Source organism: Panthera pardus, unplaced genomic scaffold (genome assembly GCF_024362965.1).
Source record: "Panthera pardus isolate Hobbes unplaced genomic scaffold, ASM2436296v1 HiC_scaffold_24, whole genome shotgun sequence".
Lineage (NCBI taxonomy): Eukaryota > Metazoa > Chordata > Mammalia > Carnivora > Felidae > Panthera > Panthera pardus.
Genome location: NW_026526810.1, coordinates 11,156,638 through 11,178,829, shown reverse-complemented (window position 1 = coordinate 11,178,829; position 22,192 = coordinate 11,156,638). Strand labels below are relative to the sequence as shown.

General features: G+C 48.0%; 1 protein-coding gene across 4 annotated transcripts in view; it reads left to right on the top strand.

Annotated features, from left to right (window-relative positions):
* ADAMTS17 (ADAM metallopeptidase with thrombospondin type 1 motif 17) overlaps positions 1 to 22,192 on the top strand; it is a 343,562-nt gene that overhangs the window by 120,000 nt on the left and 201,370 nt on the right. For all 4 annotated transcript variants that reach the window (XM_019460111.2, XM_019460109.2, XM_019460110.2 and 1 more), the window contains exon 8: positions 14,215 to 14,320. In XM_019460111.2, the coding sequence (XP_019315656.2) occupies positions 14,215 to 14,320 (106 nt within the window). The remainder of the gene's footprint in view (positions 1 to 14,214; positions 14,321 to 22,192) is intronic.

Below are 22,192 nucleotides of genomic sequence, written 5' to 3'. Positions count from 1 at the left end.
GAGAGAGAGAATGAACAAGCAGGGAGAGGGGCAGAGAGAGAGAGAGAGAGGAGAGAGAGAATCCCAAGCAGGCTCCTTGATGACAGACACACGGGCTCAATCTCACAGACCATGAGATCATGACCTCAGACAAAATCAAGAGTCAGGCTTTTAACAAACTGAGCCACCCAGGCACCCCCAGCACCCGAGAGTCTTTAATCCTGACGACCTTGCTAGGTTTTATCAACATGCTGGGTGCGAGTGGCTATTTTGCACTTCCGACTGCTAGTGAGGTGGAAGGAACATCTTTTACGTTTTTGCTTGGCCATGCAAGCCGCAAGTCACTTCATCCTGGCTGCCCTCTGTCTTGAACTTTGTGATGCCTTTTGTCACATAGACATGTCCAGTGTGGATTTAGCTAGGTTTCTCAGTCTTTTCCCTTATGATTGCTGCTCTTTAGGTATTGCTTTAATTTATTTTATTTTTTTTTTTTTTACTATCTAAGATCATAATGGCATTGCCCTGCATTTCCTTCTGATAGAATGCACAAGTTTGGTTTTCACATTTGTGTATTTAATCTGTTTAGAGTTGGTTTTTGTGTATGGTATGGCAAGGCGGAGAACTTAATTCATTTGTTGCCCTGCAGACCACCTGTTGCCATAGCAGTTTATTAAATGGTCCATCATCTCTGTGGTCCAGATCCTGCTTGTGGGCACCGTTTGCCAGCCTCTGGTGCAAGTTTCAGACAAGGCCTGTGGTACAAAAGCCCTGAGATTGAATCTCAGCACCTTTACTCGATGCTTGAACTTGGGCAAACTATCGACTTCTTAGGGTCTTGGTTTCTTCATCAGTACCATGGGGATAATAATAGTATGTAGCTCATCAGGTGATTATAAGCATACAGTGAGATAATGTATGGAAATCATCAGCACAGGGCCTGGTGTGCACATGGTAAGTGTTTAAGAAATGTTAGCATTCATCAACATCTTCCTCCTTCTTATTTATTCCTCCCTGTTCCAGTTGACCTCTCTGAAGCAGCAGAGGCTGGTGTTATATGAAGAGTAAGCTGGCAGGACTGGCATGTGTTCATTCCTTTGTGAACTTTAAAAAAAATTTTTTTAAGTTTATTTATTTATTTTGGGAGAGACAGAAACAGCGTGAGCAGGGGAGGGGCAGAGAGGTGGGGAGGGAGAGAATTCCAAGAAGGCTCTGCACCATCAGCACAGAGCCCGATGTGGGGCTCGAACCCTCAAAATTGTGAGATCATGATCTGAGCTAAAACCAAGAGTCAGATGCTTAGCTGACCAAGCCACCCAGGCTCCCCCACTTGTGAACTTTTGGAGGATGTGTTAACCTATACTGTGGCATGCAGGTCGTATTGACCAGAGAGGCTGCTTAGTGTCTTTACAGACGTAAGGTTTGTTCAGATGCCTGGGCTACCGTGAACACAGGGCTTCTGCTGCAGTAAAGGTACCATGATGGGCTCTGGGCATCTAGAGGAGGAGAGAAGCATGCCCTGGCAGGATTGGAGAAGAATCAATGGAGGAGGGCACACTCCAGTCTGGTGTTTTAAGGACTAGAGTGGGGAGACACAGGGAGGTGACCCCTGAGGAGATATGACTTAAGTCCACGCTTAAAGTGATGGCAAGGGTCTGGGCTTGGACCCAGAGATAAAGGAGTAAGTCTCCAAGTCTGTGAGCAGCAGGAAGTGACAGCCCTTGATGATTTCTGAGATGGGGTGGGGGGAGGAGAGAAAGAGAGGTTCCCTGGGTCTGTGAGCTTTTGAACTTGGAAGTGGGGGACGGGGGAGCTCGAGAATGCTTAGTTTGGAGTAGCAAATCCTGTTTGGTATGGGCTGCATCTGGGGTAAAGTGTGGGATGGCCAGGCTGGCCAGGCTCGGTAGAATGCCACAGCAAGGCTTAAATCCCCAAGTCTCGTCCTGGAGATAGAGCGTAGGGACCGTCAGCACAAAAATGAGATGGAAATATGTGGAATTTCCACATATTAAAAGTAAGTGTTCTTCATCTTTTGGGTGGACGCAGAGCCCCACCCAAGCCTCCCTAGGCCATCAGAAGGGAGGGCTTGTCATGGTCGGTGGACTAGCTCATGAATGTTGAGTCAAAAATGACAGCCAACTTCCACTTTGGGTTACTTTCTCAGTTGAGGGGGCTGTAGTGTCCTGCCAGTGGGGGATTTGCGGATTTGGGCTCAGGAGCTGGTGCACAGAGATGCCCTGGGGCTTGGCCTGACCTTTCCCTGTCTCCCCCCACCCCACCCCACCCCCCAGCCCCATGCACAGCCAGTGAGCCAGGCCCACCCTACAGGGGCGTAGAACAAAACACAGTATGGAAGCGCCTTTGGTGCTGCTGTTGACCCTTGTCCTGGGGTCTCACTTAGATTTCACAGTGTATCCCCAAGAGGGTGACTTTGCTGGGCTAAGCATTTAGCAGGAAATGTGGTTTCTTAATTATTCTGAGAAAGCTGTTCTTTTTTTCTTGTGGTTTTTTTTTTTTTTTTTTTTTTTTTTTTTGCTAACTTGGCAAATATTTCTATGCGTGACCTCGTATTTTATTCTGACTGTGGAAATACAGCTATTAGCATGAGAGGGAGTGAAGCTGTTTATCAGGGCTGTCTCAGGCAAGTTTCGAGAACATACCGTTGCGAGAGTCCTTGCAAGACGATAAAGGTAAATTCTAGAAGCAGCACATATGGTCTGAGAAATACAGGTAATACAGGTGAGGTCTGGTGATACTGATAAACCTGACCTTGACTAGTTAATACCTCTGTGATTAATTAATTAACTAATTATTAGCACTGTGACTTTATCAACCTATGACCCTTGAATGCTCTCAATATAAACTCTGTTTCCCACCCCCACCCAGCTTTATTAAGGTATCATTGACAAACAAAATTGTAAGATACGCTTTTTAAAGTGTACCATGTGATGTTTGATATATGTATACATTGTAAAGGAATTCCCCTCAAGTTAATTAACATATCCATCACCTCACATATTTACTTTCTTTTTTTGGGGGGGGGGCGTAGTGAGAACACTTAAGTGCCACTCTCATTAGCAAATTTCAATTAAACAATACAGTAGCATCAATGGTAGTTGCCATGTCATACATTAGCTCCTGAGAGAAGACCAATTTCCATCATCTAAATTGGCCAATAATCATGGTCATTCCCACACTGTTAAATCAGGTCCGTACTTTCCTATTTCACTTGTACGTGCATCTCTTTATAGTTTTTATTTATTTTTTAATTTTTTAACGTTTATTTATTTTTGAGACAGAGAGAGACAGAGCATGAATGGAGGAGGGTCAGAGAGAGAGGGAGACACAGAATCTGAAACAGTCTCCAGGCTCTGAGCCATCAGCACAGAGCCTGACGTGGGGCTTCAACTCACGAACCGTGAGATCATGACCTGAGCCGAAGTCGGACACTTAACCGACTGAGCCACCCAGGAGCCCCTCTTTATAGTTTTAAAAATTCAGTTGGAATCTAATTTACATAGAGACAGGTCCATCTAAGTGTACTGCTCAGCAAATATTTGCAAACTGAGCACCCTGTATCACCAGACCACAGACTAGGAAACCTGACACTACCAGGCCCTGGGAAGACTCGCTCAGGCCCCTTCCGTGTCTGTTCCCTCCGGGGTAACCAGACCTGACTTTTTAAATTGCTTCGGTGAATTATGATAATGGGAGCGTCTGTGTGACAGTCCCCCCCCCACCGCCCGGTCAGCCACTGGAGTTCGTCTGCCAGGCAGACGCCCCTCCCCGGGCCCCATCTCAGTCATGGCTCCTCTCCTCCCACACGTAACCACTGTCTGGCCGTCTGCACCGAAAGCTCCCGTGTGTCTCCTGGCTCGTGCGCTCGTCGTTTTTGAATGAGTCAAGGTGAAAAGAACAACCGCGTTTGTGTTTCCCGGCTTGCTGAGCTTGGCCCTGTGCACATGGAGTGCCCCCGCTGCTGCCGGTTCCGCTTTCATTGAGAGTCACTGAGCAGAAACAGCAGCAAGGCTCCCTTTCCCTTGCTTGGCAGAAATTTGGGGGCCTGCTGTGTGCCTGGTGCGGCTCCCAGGTTCCCACGCAGACCCAGAAGGTCGGTTCCCTAGCTCCCTGCCCCCTGAGTCCTCTCCCTGTCCCCTCTCCCTGGCGTTCTTTGCAGTTCCCCGGGGATTTGAAGAAAAGCTTTGAGCCTCCCGCCCTTCAGACCTGGCACACCGTGTCACTTTTACAAGCATCATTGGAAACTGGCTCTTCCCTCAGAGGCTGTGCTGGTGAACTTTTTGAGAGCATTTCAGAGGGACGGGCAATCTCAAGATGCCGATGCTGTGGATGGCGGGGGTGTGCCTTTGGCAAAACCTCGTCTTCTCCCTTCTCCCCAGGCAGGGGGACCCCAGCCCCAACCCCACTGCCACATGACTGAGATGTCAGCTCTGTGCCTCCAAGTGCCACTGGTTGAGGGGTTTTGTGACCTTAAACACAGAGAGCCATAGATACATCCTTGACTCCCAGAATGCCACTCTGGGACTACCACGCGTTTTTGCTGTTTTGACTGATGGCCCGTACAACATTCCAGATCGGTTTCCTATTACCAAACTGTGTCCTAAACAGGGAGCCCGGTCCCCCAGCATGTTGGGCGGCTCTGGTGTCATCTGGCACATGAGGATGGCAAGTTCCTGTGTCAGTTACTCACGTGAATAAAGGAGACACGGGGCACTTGCATCTGTACCCAGGTCACATGCTGGGTGTATTCGTCTGCTCAGGCTGCCATAACGAAATATCCCATCCTGGGTAGCTTAAATAGCAGATTTATTTTCTCAGGTTTTCAGGCTGGAAGTCCAAGATCCAGGTGCTATCAGGGTCGATTTCTGGTGAAGCCACTCTTCCTGACTTGTACATGGCCATCTTCTCACTGTGTCCTTACATGTGCTCTCTGTGCGTGCATGGGGAGAGAGGTCTCTGGTGTCTCTTCCTCTTCGTATGAGGACACCAGTCATATTGGATTCCATCCCATCCTTATGACCTCACTTAAACTAAATTACATCTTTTTTTTTTTTTTTCAATTTTAGAGACACACACAGAGAGAAAGAGCCTGTGAGTGGGAGAGAGTGGCAGAGGGAGAGAAAGAGAGCAGGCTTTATCTCACAACCCTGGGATCATGACCTGAGCCGAAATCAAGCGTTGGGTGCCCAATCCACTGAGCCACCCAGGCGACCCAAACTTAATTCATCTTTAAGGGGCCTATCTCTGGGTACAGTCACACTGGGGGTTAGGGCTTCAGCATGTGAATTTGGGGGGACACAGTGCAGTTCTCCACGCTGGGCATGATGAACGTACATGAGATCCCTCTTATCAGCCACCAGTCATTTTGCCTTCTTCGTGGCTCTGGCTGCCACCACGATTTAGCCATCTTCCCATGTGGCACTGTCTTTGGGCCCTCTAACAAGCTCAAACAGAATGGTGGAGAAGGGACTATGACTCAGGGCACATCCTTTGGCCATGAGAAGGCTGAGTCGGGAATATGTTCTCTTTCCAGGGAGCACTTGGTTCCCACAGGGAGCACTTCAATTTACTCACAGACCCTCCTTTGGAGACATCTGGCCCTGTGGAAGCCTTAGCTGTCTCTTTCCCCTCATGGAGGAGATATTTTTAGACAAAACCCCTCACATGTCCCTTCAGCCTCATCCGCACCTAAACCCCACCTTTCCAGAGGGAGAGGGAGAGCATTTTAACCTACTGGTAAAGGGAAAACATTAATGGGAAGAGAAGAAGACAGAGGAGTCTTAAAGCTGTTGAAGCAGGACCGTCAAAGTTCCTTCTTACATTATTGGCAAAAATAAATGCCAAGCTATCCAGTTGATAACAACGCATGAAAGCATCCAAAATTCGTTTGCATCTGTTGCTATGGGAGTATAGGCATCAACCTCGTGGTATCAGCTTACAGAAAGAGTGCTCTGTGTCATCTGCCTGGGACCATGTCCACACATGCACACTCACGTGTGCACACACACAAACCCACACACATGCACGCACACACACAGGCACGGTTGCTGTGCTACAGAGGTGCAGACCTTGAGCAGGCTCAGTATTAGGTGGGCGTGCTTCCGGAATGGCAAATGCTAGAAGATGGGTCGGCGTCCCTGTCGTGCTCAGGGAGTACATGCAAGCGTGCATGACACCTGGCATGATACTGTCATGTATAGGTAGCCCAGGAAACACCTGATGAAGTATTTGTTAAAATAAGAGATCTTCAGGGATGTCTGGACAGACCCCCCACCTCCAATGTCCTGAGGTGGGCCTGCTGGGGGCCCTTTCTAGTGGGTGTCCAGGCCTCTTCCAGAAGCCCCTGAGCCTCTGTGGAGTCCTCCGAGGAGAGGCACCTTGCTTATTTGAGGAATGTTAAGTCTACACTCTAGAGATCCCCTCCCACGTGATGCCACCACCCCCCCCCAGGTTACAAGCCATCTTCCCTGAAGGGTGAGAAATCTGCAGGATGTCTCTGTGCACTTGGCTCATGTTGGTCATGGTCTGTTGAATATCAACAGTTACTTCTCTTCCCTCCCCTGTCCCAGCACGTTTGGGTTTTCTAAGAAAGCAGTAAAGTGTTAGGATAAACTTTTTTGCTTCGAACTTGTAAATCCCCAGGGAGAGTTGACCCCTACATTTACTCACTTAACTCATCAAAATGTTGTTGGAGCCATGGCTCCAGCCCTGGGACCCTCCAGTCCACTCTGGGGACTTGGCTCTGTGATTGCCTCACCGGGGTGGCATCTTTTCCCAAAGTCCTGGATCCTGGAGACACTTGAGAAACCTGGAGTAAGAGTGTGTAGTTCTCCTTGACTCTGACCATCATCAAGAACCCCCCTTTCTCAAAACTGTAGTTCGTGTGACATTTGGACTGGCTAAGCAAGTTAGCCTGTGACCCAAAGGCTGCTGGGCCGTGGCTCCCAATTAGCAGAAAGCCGTATTGCATGGGGAAGGCTGGGAAGCGTCCTTGGGATGCGTCTGTGTGTCCATTGCCTGTCTTGGTGACTCTTCTCCCCACCTCACTCCCAGCCCCACACAGCTATTCTCTTGTTCCAGGGAAGGTGTCTGACTCGATGAACACTCTGGCATGAGTTTTTCTTTTCCTCCATTGCACCTTTAATGTTCTACTTAAGAAGGATTTGCCTACCCCAAGGTCAGAAAGACTTAACTTCTATGTTTTCTTCTAAGAGTTTTATAGTTTCAGATCTTACATCTAGCTCTGCGATCCACTTGGAGTTAGTTTCTGTGTACCACATAAAGAAGGAGATGTGATGTCAATCTTTGGCATGCAGCTGTCCAGGTGTCCCAGCACCATTTGTTGAAAAGGCTCTTTTTTCTCTGCGCTGGATGGTCTTGGCACCCTTGTTGAAAACCAATTGACTAGAAATGTGAACGTTTAATTCTGGACTCCCAGTTATGGTCCATTGACCTAAATGTCTGTTTATTCAACTACTACATTGTTTTGGCTACTCTAATTTTGTATTAGTTTCAAAATTGGGAATGTTGAACCCTTCAGTGATCAGGCTCGCAAGCTATTCCCTTTACTTTGTGCATTTACTGCTTCCTTTAGCCTTGAGTAAGTTGCTGAATTTTTCTGCTTATTGACATCCTGCTCGGTAAATAGCTGTGTAGGTATCGGCACTTTTGAATTACAGTGGCAGCCTCTGCAATGCTCAGGTTTAAGGAAGGAACTAATGCCCCTCTGTGAGCCTTGGCCCTCACCCTCTGTTCATGGTGTAGGAATAAAGACCTTGGCTAACTCATCTTCCTTCCACAGTAGCTGACCCCAAGGGATCCAGAAAACAAGAAACAGGGAAACTGGTATACATACTGGTAGTGGAATTGCTAAGACAAGGCTAGGTCTGGGAAGGCTTATCCAGCTGTGCTCCTGGGAGATAGGGGCACTGAGCTGGGGCAGAGAGGCATCGACCGGGCCAGCTCTGGAAGGCGGTGCTCCTCAGTCCCAAGAAGCGGGGCTGTGCTGCTCAGGCCACTTCTACCAGCCCTCCAGAGCCTTCCCGTTAATGTTCTGTCCCAATTTTTTGAAGCTGTGCCTGTCTTTCAGCACATCTGAGGCTTTGTCCACCCTGTGCAGAACCATTTAGGAGGTCAGTGACTTACAGTGGAGGCGATGGCCCTGTGGGCCACTCACCTTGGAGAGGAAGCAGAAGCAAAAGTGCGGAGGAGGACAGACCTGAGTTAACCAAACGATTTGGATAGTGCAGAGTTCAGAAATGAACGTGACAGTTAAATGTAGGCTGAATTTCCTGATTGCAACTGTTGAGGACTCCACTGTGTCTGATAATAGGACATGATTTTTTAGAATACAGTTCATTGTCATCACTCGAGGATTCTGCATTGGTGAATTGCCTACTTGCTAAAATTTATTTGTGACTCCAAAATCAGTCTTTGTAATGCTTATGTGGTCATTTTGCAGACGTGTGCAGAGAAGCAAAAATTTGAGACACCAAAGAGGCACGTTCCCAGATGAACAGAGTGACCTTTTGCCTTCTCGTTCCAGCTGTCATACTGTACACAAATGCCTTTCTCGTGGCCTGTCTGGTGCCACTTTTTTTTTTTTTTTTTTTTTTACATTTTTGTGCTTTTTTTTTTTTTTTTTTTTGGTGGTGATTTTGCTGTTTACAATGGCTTCCAAGAATAGTGCTTAAGTGCTGTCTAGTGGTCTAAAGCAGAGAAAGGCTGTCATGTGCCTAACAGAGAAAATACATAAGCTTCATTCGGGCAGGAGTTATAGGACTGTTGGCCATGAATTCAATGTGAAAGAATCAACCATATATTAAATGAGGTGTCTTTGAACACAAACACATAACACAAGGTTCTGTATTAATCAGTTGACAAAGATGTTGTGACTAGAAGCTCATAGGAGCCTAACCCTATAATGTCCTCTGGGAGCAATGGCTATGTATTTGAGAATCCGGTGTTTACACTGACTTTTTAGAATCTACCTACCACTGATAATAAGAATCAACTGTAATTCCTTTTCTTTTGTCACATACTAGACTGTAAGACTTTAGCTCTTTTAAAATTTTTTTAAGTTTATTTATTTTGAGAGAGACTGAGTGAGTGGGGAAGGGATGGGAGAGAGGGAGAGAGAGAATCCCAAGCAGGCCCTGCACTGTCAGCATGGAGCCCGACACGGGGCTTGAACTCACAAACCGTGAGTTCATGACCTGTGCTGAAACCCCAAGAGTCGAATGCTTAACCGGTGCCCCAAGACTTTGCTCTTAAATGCTGTTTACACATTCAGCTCATACTTCCAACCGCTTAGCAATATTTACAAGAGCACGAGGACATGTCCACGAGCCTGAATGTGCAACTCTGTCCCAACCACTGTGATTGCCAAGTGAGTAGATATAAGTTGCTTTCTCGCAATTGGCAGCATTGCGTCCCAGTGATAACCATAGTGGTGTTAGTACTTTGAGCAGTTGGTAGAAGAAATTCGACCGTTTCTTTCAGAGGCAGAGTCCAAGAAGGTCTGAGTAATGGGCAACAAGGCCAACAGCTGTAAACTGTTTACACGTGACAATTTGCTGGATAAATCAGAGTTTATACAGCTATGTGTTGTTTACTTCTTAAACCTAGAAAGAATATGGTCAACCCAGAGTTTAAGAATTCTGTGCTTACACCATGCAGTTTTCTACTGAGAAAGAAAATAATTAAATCTCCTCAGCCAATTTCCTCTCCAAAATTGCAATCCTATCAAGGAAAGGAGGAGAAGGGAGAATGTCCACAATGTGTTGGCATGGCTGGGAGGGTAGGTTAGGAGACAGGCTTTTCTGAATGAGTCAGGTAGACTTCTCCAGGCATCAGAAAAACTCTTTACAGCCCATCAACATTTCAGATTTTTATTTTATTTTTTTTAAGTTTATTTGTTTATTTTGAGAGAGAGAGCATGAGCAGGAGAGTGGCAGAGAGGGAGAGAATCCCAAGCAGGCTCTGTGCTGTCAGCACAGAGCCCGATGTGGGGCTTGATCCCATGAACTGTGAGATCATGACCTGAACTGAGATCAAGAGTCAGATGCTTAACTGACTGAGCCACCCAGGGGCCCCAGCATTTCAGATTTTTAAAAGCGTGTTTTGCTTCCCTAATCTGCCAGAAGTGTAGCAAAGATGGAGTGAGCCGCTATTTGGAAACAATCATACACTCAGTGATGCCTTGACTGTGACCTCCCTTCATCTCTGCTGCCTGAAGGGCCACATAGTCAGGATCAAAATTTGGAGGGTATTTTTTTGAGGCAGGGAGTGGTCAGGGAGGTCGCTCCCACCTCTGCCTCTGCTATAAGTCACCTTGGATAAATGGAATATAAGCAAGAACTTTGATTTTCATGGCAAGCACATACTCATTATATTAGGTTTAAACCAAGAGAAAAAGAGGGGCACCTGGGTGCCTCGGTAGGTTGAGCGTCAGACTCCAGCTCGGGTCATGATCTCACAGTTCGTGAGTTTGAGCCTCGCGTCGGGCTCTGTGCTGACAGCTGAGAGCCTGGAGCCTGCTTCAGATTCTGTGTCTCCCTCCCTCTGCCTCTTCCCCACTCATGCTCTGTCTCTCTCTGTCCTCAAAAATGAATAAACGCTAAAAAAATTTTAAAAAAACGAGAAAAAGGACGAAAATTTAAGATTTATAATGACTTCACCATGTCCTAGAGGTAACTGTTATTATTGTTGCATATATCCAGTGAGTCTTTATCTTTCGTTTTAAAACCGTTTGGACTTGAACACCTGAAACCTTTATTTTATGCCCCCATCTCTGCAGAAACACACATTAAGATTTATGAAAATTGTCAAAACCCCCAAAGATTATTCATTGTTGTTGGTCACCAAAGCTATGGTGAGGGAGGCCCAGGGTTTGCCTGGAGAAGCCCTGGTGTTGGAGAAAAGAGAGTCCTGCCCTTGGATCCGGGCCTGGGCTTGGTCAGCCCTATAACCGGTGACTGGGCCTCCATTTCCCTGTCTGTAAATTGGGCCAGTAACCATACCCGCCAAATAAGGGAGGGTCCCGCGTGCAGAGCAGTGCTTGTCCACAGAGAGGACCCTAAGACCCCGTTGTCTGTTTCCCTTTTATTCCAGGGAGCTCTGTAAACATGTGTTGTTTGATGTTTTTAAAATTTCAAAAGTAAGTTCTGTGATTTTTTTATGTGTGTGGAGAATTTTAAGTCATGGAAAAGTACCGCTCTAGGGTCTTGCTGTCTGCGTAGGGAATTCCAGTGACCAGGGAAGGCCCCTCTGGTCCCACACCTTCAGCATCGATGTTACCAGAACTTGGGCTTACAGACCTCATTTTTTTAACAGGAAATCAACGTAGAGAAAAGTGGTATTTCCTCATTTCTTGACAAGTGCCAGTGTGGGGCTGGGGCAGGTTTTCCAGGTTGGTGCCTTTGCGTCCTGAGGTGACAGGTCTCTCTCCAGGGCTTCTGCACCCTCTCCGCCCCACACTGCTGTTCTTCCCAGGGAGCATGGAATAGCAGTGGCTTTGTTTCCCGTGGGAGCTCATGGCTTAATGACCATTTATTCCCCGAAGCTCTTACTTTGACAACGACCTGGGATTTTCTCCAGATTTGCTTTGTGACTTCTACGCATTTCCACACTGTGGCACATAAATGCTCAAGTCCCCTGCACTCCAGATCAGGAGCCGTCCTCTTTTACACGCTTTGCCTTGCTCGCTCTTATGACCAGGCTGTTCACGATTGGACTACGTCACTGAAAGCACTAGACCTTAATCCACCTTTGTGTGAGAACATTTCTTGTAAATAAACCGACCCTTTGTTTTCTAGTTTAAAAAAAATCATCTGGGCCTTGGAAAAATTAAAATGCAATTATTGGAAGGCTCCTTGCTTAGCCGTTTCCCTCATGTCGCGTGTTACCTAATCCCAGTGGAAACTCAGAACTGCCAGCTCTGGGTGCTGAGCGCGGCAGAGGCCAGGGGACGTGTTTGTGTGGCATTGAAGCTGCTGGTTCAGCACACGCTCGTGGGACAGCAAGCTCAGCACAGCTGGCTTTAGATGCCTCCTTCCCCCATTCACCAGATGACTTCTCCCGGGGGCGACCACATCTGATTGTTCCAATTGATTCATTGACCCAGGACTCCACAGTCCGGGCTGGGAGAGCACTTCTGGGTGTGCATCGGAGTGTGTGCGTGTGTTGTTGCACGCACATACCATCAGCACTATGTAGAAGTGTTCCACCTACTCACTGCTGGACTTGATGTAGCAACCCACAAAGCATTTTTAAACAAAACCAGAATAATGACCTTGAAGGCACCGAGAAGCCAGAGCATGTCCTTTCTCTGCTTGTCATTTTTCTCCTTCCAATAGTCTGCATTGCCGGATTATGATGTCCACGTGCAAAAAAAGCATCTTGAGGCCAAATAACATTTCTTTTTTTTTTTTTTTTTAATTCTGCAAACTTGGCCAAGCACATTGCATGTTTCCAAATAAAAATAGACATACCCCGTGGTGCCGGCTTGGTGTGCCGAATGTGAGTGGAGTCTGGGAGAAGCATCTCCCTGCAGAGCAGGGATGTGGGCGCCATACTTCTAAGGGGTTCATGGGGGACAGTCAGGAGGAAGGAGGGGGTGCCCGGTGTGTGGCTGAGGTCTACCTCAGTTAGAACTTGATGTCAACAAAGAGGATTGGATTAGCTTTGGGGGAGCAGAGAAAGAGGCTCATTTTTAATTAATTCCCCCCCGCCCCCAACCACCCCATCCATTCTCTTCCACCTTCTGCCAACTCGTTCCTTCCCCAACTCTTGTGCCTGCAAGGCAGGTGTCAGCTCCAGAGATACCCTGTGCACGTTGTGAAAGGGGCCCTCTGAATGGAGCAGCATGTAGCTTGGCGGTTGATGGTGTTGTGGGTGGAAAAGAGGCGCCTCTTGCTCTGGTGGCCGCAGTCCCTCCCAGGGCACAGGGCTGTTGGGCAGAGTCGGGCTGGGAGAGCCTCTAGCCAGCCAGTCAACAGGCACCACTAAGCGGCACATGCCTGCCCCCCGCCCCCCACATCCTTTGTGAACTCACAGCAGGAGCAATACTGAATCTTCTCGGGCGTGTGACCGGCCAGCCACTCTGTGCCACCACCCACTCATCCATTTCACAGTGTATGGAGGAGGCAGGTGCCACAGTGCTTCCAGCCCTCACTCGAGTTCTGTCCCAAGCCCTGGGAGGGGGTGGGGTCCACGGACTCTTTTGTTGAGATAAGCCCTAGGGCCACCTGGATCTGTAAGAGATGCCTGTCCTGGGCGCAGAGATAGCAGAAGCGAACAGGAAGTGCAGAGAGCTGCCGTGGGGCAGGGGCAGCTTGCAGACAGGTGGCCAGTACATGCCTCAGATGTGCCCAGCCTGGCCAAGGCCCTCCTGTTTTATACACACCTTTCTGCCAGAATAACCTTTCTTCCCTAGAAGACTCCCATCTGCCCACCAGAGGCTGTGGCAGCCTCCTGTCCCTCACTCACCCCAGTCCCCCACATCTGTCTTGCTCCCAGTTGGCTGGGTTGGGTTCTTGTCTCAGAGAGGGGCCTAAGGACCCCAGTCAGGTGTGTGTGCAGAGGAGTTGGTCCACAGGGCACATCCTCAGTGATGATTTCCAGGCCCTCACTCTTCAGTGGTCCTCTCCCTCCCTTGGGCTCCCTGTTTCATTTTCTCCCAAGGATTCCTGAAACATCTTTCTGAATATTCTGCCCAGCTCTCCCTGGCCTGCTTTCTGGGAGCCCCGCTGCTCCTCTGCTTCCTGCTCACACCTGAGAGCATTGGCCCTCAAAGGGCTAGGGCTGGGATGAGGGGAAGAAGGTGCCCAGAGTGCAGGACTTAGGGAGATGCTCCCTCCCTCCCTCTCTGGGCCAATCCACCTTACCTTTCACCTCTGAGGCTTGGTTTCCTTCTGTTACTGCCATCGTGGGTAATTAGGATTAAATTAGATAATGTGTATGCACTCAGCACATTGCCTGACACCACTTAGATGCTTAGGAGAGCTGCATGGTGGCTTATTATTGTGAATCCAAAAGCGGTATACTCAAGCCCATCCCCCACGTGAGCTCTGGAATGACAGCTCTAGCCCCGTGGCTACATCATCCTCCCAGTTTGCCCCTCTTCTCTCAATCATGTGTGATGTTGACCGTATGGACTTGCCCCGCAAGGTCAGGGCCTCCCACGTTCTGAAGAGGATGTGTTTTGTGTCTCTGCTGCAGGAATTGCTTACTTAGGAGGTGTGTGCAGTGCTAAGAGGAAATGTGTCCTTGCCGAAGACAATGGTCTCAATTTGGCCTTTACCATCGCTCATGAGCTGGGCCACAAGTAAGTATCAGACTCTGTGTTGTTCTGCCTCTTCCAATTCCTTTCTGAATATATATTTTTTTTCACTTGAATTCTGTAAGTTCTAAAACAGTTCTGCTCTAAGCCTTTGCTTCTTTCGTAACACAGACCTAGGTCAGCAAGCCTGGGTCCCAGCCCTTCAGGGAGCCCCAGAGATTACTGAACAGATGGTCTCTGAGAGTTGAAATGTTAATTCCGTGTTCATGTCTATTTTGTAGAGGGGAGAAGTTTTTCCCAGAGTGTCCTCTTTGGTTGCATTTCCTTTCCTGGACCAGCACGATCTTTGATTCACTCTAAGTATATCGTTCAAATAATGGGATTTGTCTTCATAGATAAAGTCCAGCTGTCTGAAGGTAGAATGTCAGTGTCTTAGGTTTAAAGAATTATCAGCTACTGCCTTTGTACATGGAAATTCTTCCCTTGAGGATGGGATAGCCATTGGACCCCAGAGCCCAAAGATGTTCTAGAAAGGGTCTTTTCAGAGGAGGAAACAGAAGGTCAGAGGGGTTGAGCGGCTGGCCTATGAGTAAGATCACCTGCAGGAAGTCTCAGGTGGCAGCCAGCCAGCCGACTCTAAAACTGTGGCCTGAGTGTTGACTGTTTCTCCTGCAATAGGTGTCTGTTTTGTTTTTCTCTGAAGGAAAAATTGTGGTATGACTGCATGAGAACTTAAAAAATAAATAAGCAAATTGAGGAGGTCAGGGCATGAAGAACAATAGGAACATTTATATTGGGTTGACTCGAACAAAGTTAAATGGAAATCTAGTTCTTGAGGGGATAAATGTACTGTAAATGTTTCCTAGTGATCTATGGACTACTAGATGCCTGGGACCCTAAATATGAACTCAAGCTGCTTCTTGAGTAAAGCCCATCTATAAGGAGGAGGACAAAAGCAATTTCCTCTAGGATTAGCCCTATCTATGGCTAGATATAGATGTATATTTCTTCTTCTTCTTCGTCTTCGTCGTCGTCGTCGTCGTCTCCTCCTCCTCCTCCTCCTTCTCCTCCTCCTCCTCCTTCTCCTCCTCCTCCTCCTTCTCCTCCTCCTCCTCCTTCTCCTCCTCCTTCTCCTCCTCCTCCTCCTTCTTCTCCTCCTCCTCCTCCTCCTTCTCCTCCTCCTTCTCCTCCTCCTCCTCCTTCTCCTCCTCCTCCTCCTCCTCCTTCTCCTCCTCCTCCTCCTCCTTCTCCTCCTCCTTCTCCTCCCCCTCCTCCTCCTCCTCCTCCTCCTCCTCCTCCTCCTCCTCCTCCTCCTCCTCCTCCTCCTCCTCCTCCGTTTTGTTTATCTGGCCCCATTCTCCTGTTTTTCACTCCTGTAGATGGGTTTGGTAGTTGACTTTTCTATATCTATTGAGTATCATGATGTGAGTACAATGAGTGATAAAACACTGGTGACAGCACATTGCCTATACCTTTTTACCTACCGGGAAATAATTTTTAAAACTAATGGTAATCAAATATATTTTCATATTTCTGGTTTATGGGAAAAAAAACAAGAGTGGTTGCTGAGAGAAAAGTGTAAATCAGTACGACTTTGGCAAACACCTTCCCGCTATTCAGTGACCCACCCAGCCTGTCCCAGTTCCTCAGAACCAACTACCTAATGGTTTTGAGAATGCAGTTGTCAAAACGTTTCCCAGCATGTGGGTTGTCATGGACTTTTGAATAGATTTCTATGAACTGCAATATTCCTTGCAGCATTTGGAGCCAGGGCACATGCCAGAGTGCTTTTTACACCCACATGTGAACACACACGTCCTGCACAGAGGCCTTTCTCCTTGGACAGTAAGAACACAGAGGGCCATTTTCTCCCTGATGACCTGTGCGATCATGCTGGGTCACTGGCACCTCAGCGCAGGTCTGCAGAAATGAATGGTTAGATTTAGTCATATTCCAGTAGCCTTTAGGTACAGTCTGCTTAAATTTCTTGGAGGGCTCTTTATAGCTTGCTATTGAACTCTAATTACCTACAAAAACAAACACCTTATTGTTAATCAAAGCCAATAAATTCTGTTAGCATTTGGCCCTGCCCCTAGTCTGGTGATTATGGTTTTCTCAGAGAAAGTCTGTTGTCTCTGATTATTCATGAGCACTGGGAAGCGGGTCCCCCCGGGAATGAAGCCACATTCTCTCCATCTGCAGACCCTTCTGGTCAGCTGGGCTCCGAGCTGCAGAGCAGACTGTGTGGAGGCCTAACAAGAAGGCTCAGCCTGCACTCTCCGTGAAGCCACTGGCCAGGCTGCTTCACAGATATGAAACCTGGAAGCTGTTGTATATTTTGAAATATAGTAACTTAAATTTCCGTGTTTTCCGAGTAATTTAACTCCGTGTTCCTTAAGTACAGGTGAACTAAGGATAGGATGGTATTCTCAGTGGACCTAAGCCAACTGGTCCATGTTCTTCAGGAAGATTTCTCAGTGAAAGCTTTAGAAAATGAGAGTACTCTTCTGCATACCCCTAGAAAGTCCCCAGGGGACTCACCAACTGGTGTCCCTAACCTTTTAATACTGATAAAGTGAAACTTGTCTTCTGAAGGAGGGGTGTGTGCCCTTGCACGTGGGCACACGTAAGCATGGCCCTTCTGTTGTTTACCCCAAATACCTCATATGAGGATCTGTGAGAGCAGTTACCCCAGCTCTGAATGTTAGGAGAAAGGTGTACTTTCCACATGAGCTACTCATTGCATTTATCAGACAATGAGGGTCGCATAAGTGAACTTGATTTTCTTTCTGCTTTGGCTGTCAGAAAACGCAAAGCAAATGTCAGGCTCGTTTTCAGACTCATTTTCGTAAGTCCCAAAATTGTGGTTTTCTCCCCTTTTCTGGGTCTCTTTGTACGAATGGTTGTATTTTACATATTAAAGTTCAAAAATAATTTTTTGTTACTATAAACTGGCTCCGATCCAATCTGCAATCAGATAGGTTCTAAATTATGAATTAAATGAAAAATTCTTACCATGATATCAATAATTCTGCTTAGGACAGGAATTAATAATGTACTAGTGATGGTTATGTCAAATCCAATCTCATTTATTGAACATCTACTGTGTTAGATACTGTGCATTCATTATGCTATTGATCAGTTCTGTGGGGTAGGTATTATTTAACTTTTATAGATTAGGGAACTAGTATTACTTTTTAAAAATTTCTAGTCTCTACTTGATATGATTTGGGATCCCCTTTATGATAATATACCCATATGTTAGGGCTATTAAAGTAAGGATCCACGTTCTAAGAGAAGGGTAATAAGGAGACAACTTTTACATCTCCACAAAACCAAGGCACCTTCAGATTGCTACCAACCAAGGCAGAAGGGACAGTCAGTGGCAGAAGAAAGCCAATGTGTCAGCAAGAGGGGCTTCCTTACGAAACTCAAGTACTGTAGCTGCAATCGACAGCTTTCTGGTGATTACCTGGTAAAGAAGTGGGGTGGAAAGACTCCAGGCCTGGGTTTAGATGAGGACTGAAGGATTTGCAATTTCTGGTGGGGGTTGGAGGATGAGAACCTGGGAGGGGCTGTTCTGCACTTCCGCTAGGAGGATGAGTTGGTGCCACACAGAAGCCGTGATGGACCATGACTTTGACTTTGAGGTTTTCTAGCCTTCATGACCTTAGTTGCCTTCTTGCTCATGAAAGACTGCCTGGTAGGCAGCTGTATGTTTACCTAGTGAACAGAAATGTGGTAGCATGCATTTGGGAAGGCATCTGTCTCTCTGTCTTGCCATGATTGCTTGAGAACCCAGCTGAAAATGAGGGACTACTTCATCCTGCAGTGGCCAGGAGAGGGGAGTAGCTCCTGAATGCTAGAAGATGGCCATGATGGACCTCTCTTACTCCAGAGAGCTATAGCTGACACCTGGTATTGGTTACAACTGAAATTGATGAAGTGGGGGCCATGGTGTGCCTTTAGAGACACAACCCAGCTGGGCCAGCACTGCCCAGGTGTTTTCCCATGAGAAACCAGAACAGGGTACGTTATGGTAGACCTCAGTGTCCAAGATGTTTATCAGTATTTGGCTTTCAAGTTAAAGAAGGACAGCTAGAAGCAAGCATTTGTTTCTCTTGGGCAAGCTCATGCTTTTGAGGCTCAACCCTGATCGGCCATGGGAAGGACTCTCCCCTGCCGAGGATTAGAAGCTCAGGTCCATGCTGATGGCCCATGAGAAAAGCAAAAACAAAATCAAGGGACACCCTCACAGATCAAGGAGGAAGTTGCTAGTGGCTTTAGTATAATATTAAGATAATTGGGTATAATACATCAGATGATATTGGGCGCACTCAGGGTGGTAAACACCTGGGTATAGTATATATAATATATAACATATGACATAATGTATAACATATAATACATCATACATAATATATAATATATAACATATAATATATCTACCAGAATTTTAGAATATATTGTTTGTTGTGATTTGGAAGTTTTAGTGTAGAAGGGAGAAAGTAAGTGGTTCTAGGACAGCTGGTTAGAATGCCTTTTGTTTGGGGGAAAATGGCATGATTAGGGCCAGGGGAGGTACTTGACGGCAAGAGCCCTCCCTAGCACTGTTGGAGGGCAAGAGGGCACAGAGCTGAGTCTCAACTGAACATTTGGGGCCTGGGGAGACCCAGAACACCATGCACGCAGCTTCTCAATCAGGTAAGACTGAGAGCTCTCGGGAAATGTCTAAACACAGGCCCTTCTGGGTGGGGGGTTGAGAGGGGGAAGGGGAACCACATAGTGCACACTTGGCCACCCACACACACGGGAAAAAAAAAGACAGGACATATCTTTATATGTAGAAACAAAGAGCTTTCTCTTGCAGAAAATAAACCTCAGCTTCTGTTGGATTTAGGAGGCTCTGTTAGATAAGCCTGAGCCAGATCAGTTCCTGCCTTGAGTCAAACTATGTGACCTCTCTAACCCAAGTACATCTACAGAAAGCCTTCCTGACAGACCCACAAGCCACGCCCCATGTTTGGGCTCTTGCTGCCTGTTCTCCACGTGGGCACTCTCCCCACCTGCTCTTCCAGGGATTTTTTTCTGACTTCCATATGCCCTTTCTCAGCTCTTCCCATTCTGGAATTTATCTCGTCTCTGGTTGGTCGGCTCGGGTTGTGGCCTCTGCAAAATGTTCTCTTCAGGAAAGCTTGGGGCCCTGGTACAGGTGACAGCTGGGTGTTGCTGCCCAAGGGGGGCTCCTGAAGCATTTATAAGTGGCAGGAGCCTGAGTTTCACCCGAGATCAATTAGAACACACCCTCTGGGGGAGAAGCAGCTCAGGAAGACCCTCCAGGAGATTCCCGGGACATTCATGGCTCATAATAGTACTCAGGCTGCATTGTTGCTTTTTGGCCTCCTCTACCTTCTTGCTTCTGTCTCAACCCCTTTCTTTAGTCCCTCTGGGCCACCCTCAGGTGAGCCACATAGTGCTAGATATGGTCCTGCTGTCCTGGTCCTGGCTTGCCTTTCTGTCACCCTGAAACCCACGCCCTCCGCTGCTAACACCAAACCAACCACATGCACTCACAGTTGGCGAGGCAGGTGAAGAAAAGCCCAGCCATCCTGACAGTGGCAGTATGTAGGCAGGGTTAGTTCTGTTACCTGTCGTCCGACACCTGCTGGGAGACTTCACTGAGGGCCCGGAACAAAGCGTCAAGAAGTTAGTGATGGGAAAAATGTGAATGTGATGGGCAGAAGCCTGGAAATGGAGGAGCAGAGGTAGAAGGAGGCCCACAGGAGGCTTGTGCCCCATCGAGGACTGAGGTGCTGAGTACATGAGTACTCAGAAATGGAGAGAAATGCAGGACTGAGGCGTAGAGATACAAGTGTCCTGATAAGGAGCGATGTTTGGTGATCTAGCAGCCATGTGTGCACCTGTAGGCATGCGAACAGTTATAAATGGGCTCAGTTGCAGCAATGTGTGGGGCACGGCTGGGTTCTCAGACTTGCTCATATGCCCATGGCCCTTAGAACCATGCCCATCCCCTGTTTTGGAAACACGGCCTGACTGGCAGAACTTGGAAGGAGTATTGAAGCATGAACAGAGCAGGGACTTTGTTCCCCAGCTCAGTCCTATGAGGACAGGGCAGGTGGGATGCCACTACATGTCCCGAAGTAACAAGTGGGATCTTTGGCCCCAGGCAGGTCCCATGTGAAGCTTGGTATCCTCCAATAAAGACATTCCCTAAAAAGCTAGATCCAGGCACTCTGGATGTTTCCAGCCAGAATGTGACAGTGTGCAAATGAGCTCAGGGCAGTGGATGTTGGAAGGATGTCTCATTTACACATGCCTGGGGACGTGCTCGCCTGGTGTGCAGCACAGAATTTCAACTGACTCCCATCCCTGAGAATCGTGGCTTATGGGCAGAGAGTGGGTGAGTGTCCAGGGAGGGCTGGGGAGCAGAGGGAAAGGGGAGGAGACAGCTGTTCTGGGGGAGGAATGTTCTTCTAACTGGAGCCGACACAGTTCAATCTGAAAAGAGTGGTCTCGAGTCCAGAACAGGAAGTAAGGAAAGCCATTATCCAGATGTGTGAAGAGGGGGAATGTTTGTCTGTGATCTGTATTAGCAATGAGCTGCCCGGCGCAGCGTGGGGGAGACGCAGAGTGAATGGAGGCCAGATGTGATCAGGCGGGTCACCTGCCCGCGGACGCACCGACAGCCACTGCTGTTGCCCGAACCCTTTGCTGGGGGTCTCAGTCTGGTAGGTGCAGCATAGACATCAGATGGGCCAGCCTTATAAAGAAGGCACAGCAGAAAGAGGATTTCTGGAAATGTCATAACTGCTTAGAAACCCCGGGAGGAGGGGGAGTGTGCTTTTGTTCTAGTTAGAGTTAGGGTGGTCGTATTCACATAGAGGATCAGTCTTTCTCACAGAACAGAAAGGGGGGGAGCAGTATGTGCCCCCAGGAGGTCTGCAGGGTGGTTCTGGTTCTAGAGCAGGCACAGGTTCTAGAGCAGACCCTGGGTTTTCAGAAGGGTTCCTCCCGGGTTCTCTGGGTCTTACCCTCTGTTCCCACTCAGCTCCCACAGTCTCCTGCGGCCTCCCCCTCCAGGCTGAAGGGTAATCCGTGGTGCTAGCAGTGTTTAGGGCTCTCAGGTTTCACGCAGAGGAGCTTAGAGGGATTCCTGAGTATGATTTCCTCGGCATTTGGCCCCTGGATCAAAGTCAGTGTGTGAGCATCCGCAGGGCGCGGCAGTCTTATCCAAATTCCAGAGTTGTACAAAGCGTTCAGGCCTCATTGCCTTTCATTTTATCATTATTTCTTAAATTTGCTGCCGGAAGCTGTGGGGTCTTTGACGTTAATTTACAAGCTACCTTCCTCCTCATGTCTTCACTGAGCTAGTGACCTGTGACTTCAGAGGATACGGTGCCGGAGGATTTGCAAGGCAGGCCTGTGCCCTGCACAGCTTCTATGAGCCCACTCAGCGTGGCCCTGAGCATCTCTTTCATAAAAGCAGTTTCCTTCTGGCCCCTTCCAGACGTGTGATTTTGAACGGGAGGTGCAGTGTCCAGAGCAGCAAAGTCATGTTGTAACCGATGGCTGTATTTATGTGGCTTTTCTGCCCTGAGCTAGGATTTCTCACTGCACAGTCTTAACAGGAATTGCACAGAACTTACTAGGATGTCCTCTGCAGTCTTACCCTTCACGCTGAGTCGAATGTGGGGACAGAACGCTTATTCCAGTTGCTTGGAGAGCCCCGAGCCGCTGTCCTTAAGAGGACCTTGACCACAGCCTTCCCAGATCTGCCCAGGCCAGGCCTGGGAGGGGAACACAAACAAAGGGAAAAGCATTAAAAGCTCTTCTGCAAGCAGACAGATGTGGTCCCACCTGCATCCAGAGCAGCCAGTCCGTGCAGCTATTGGCCGG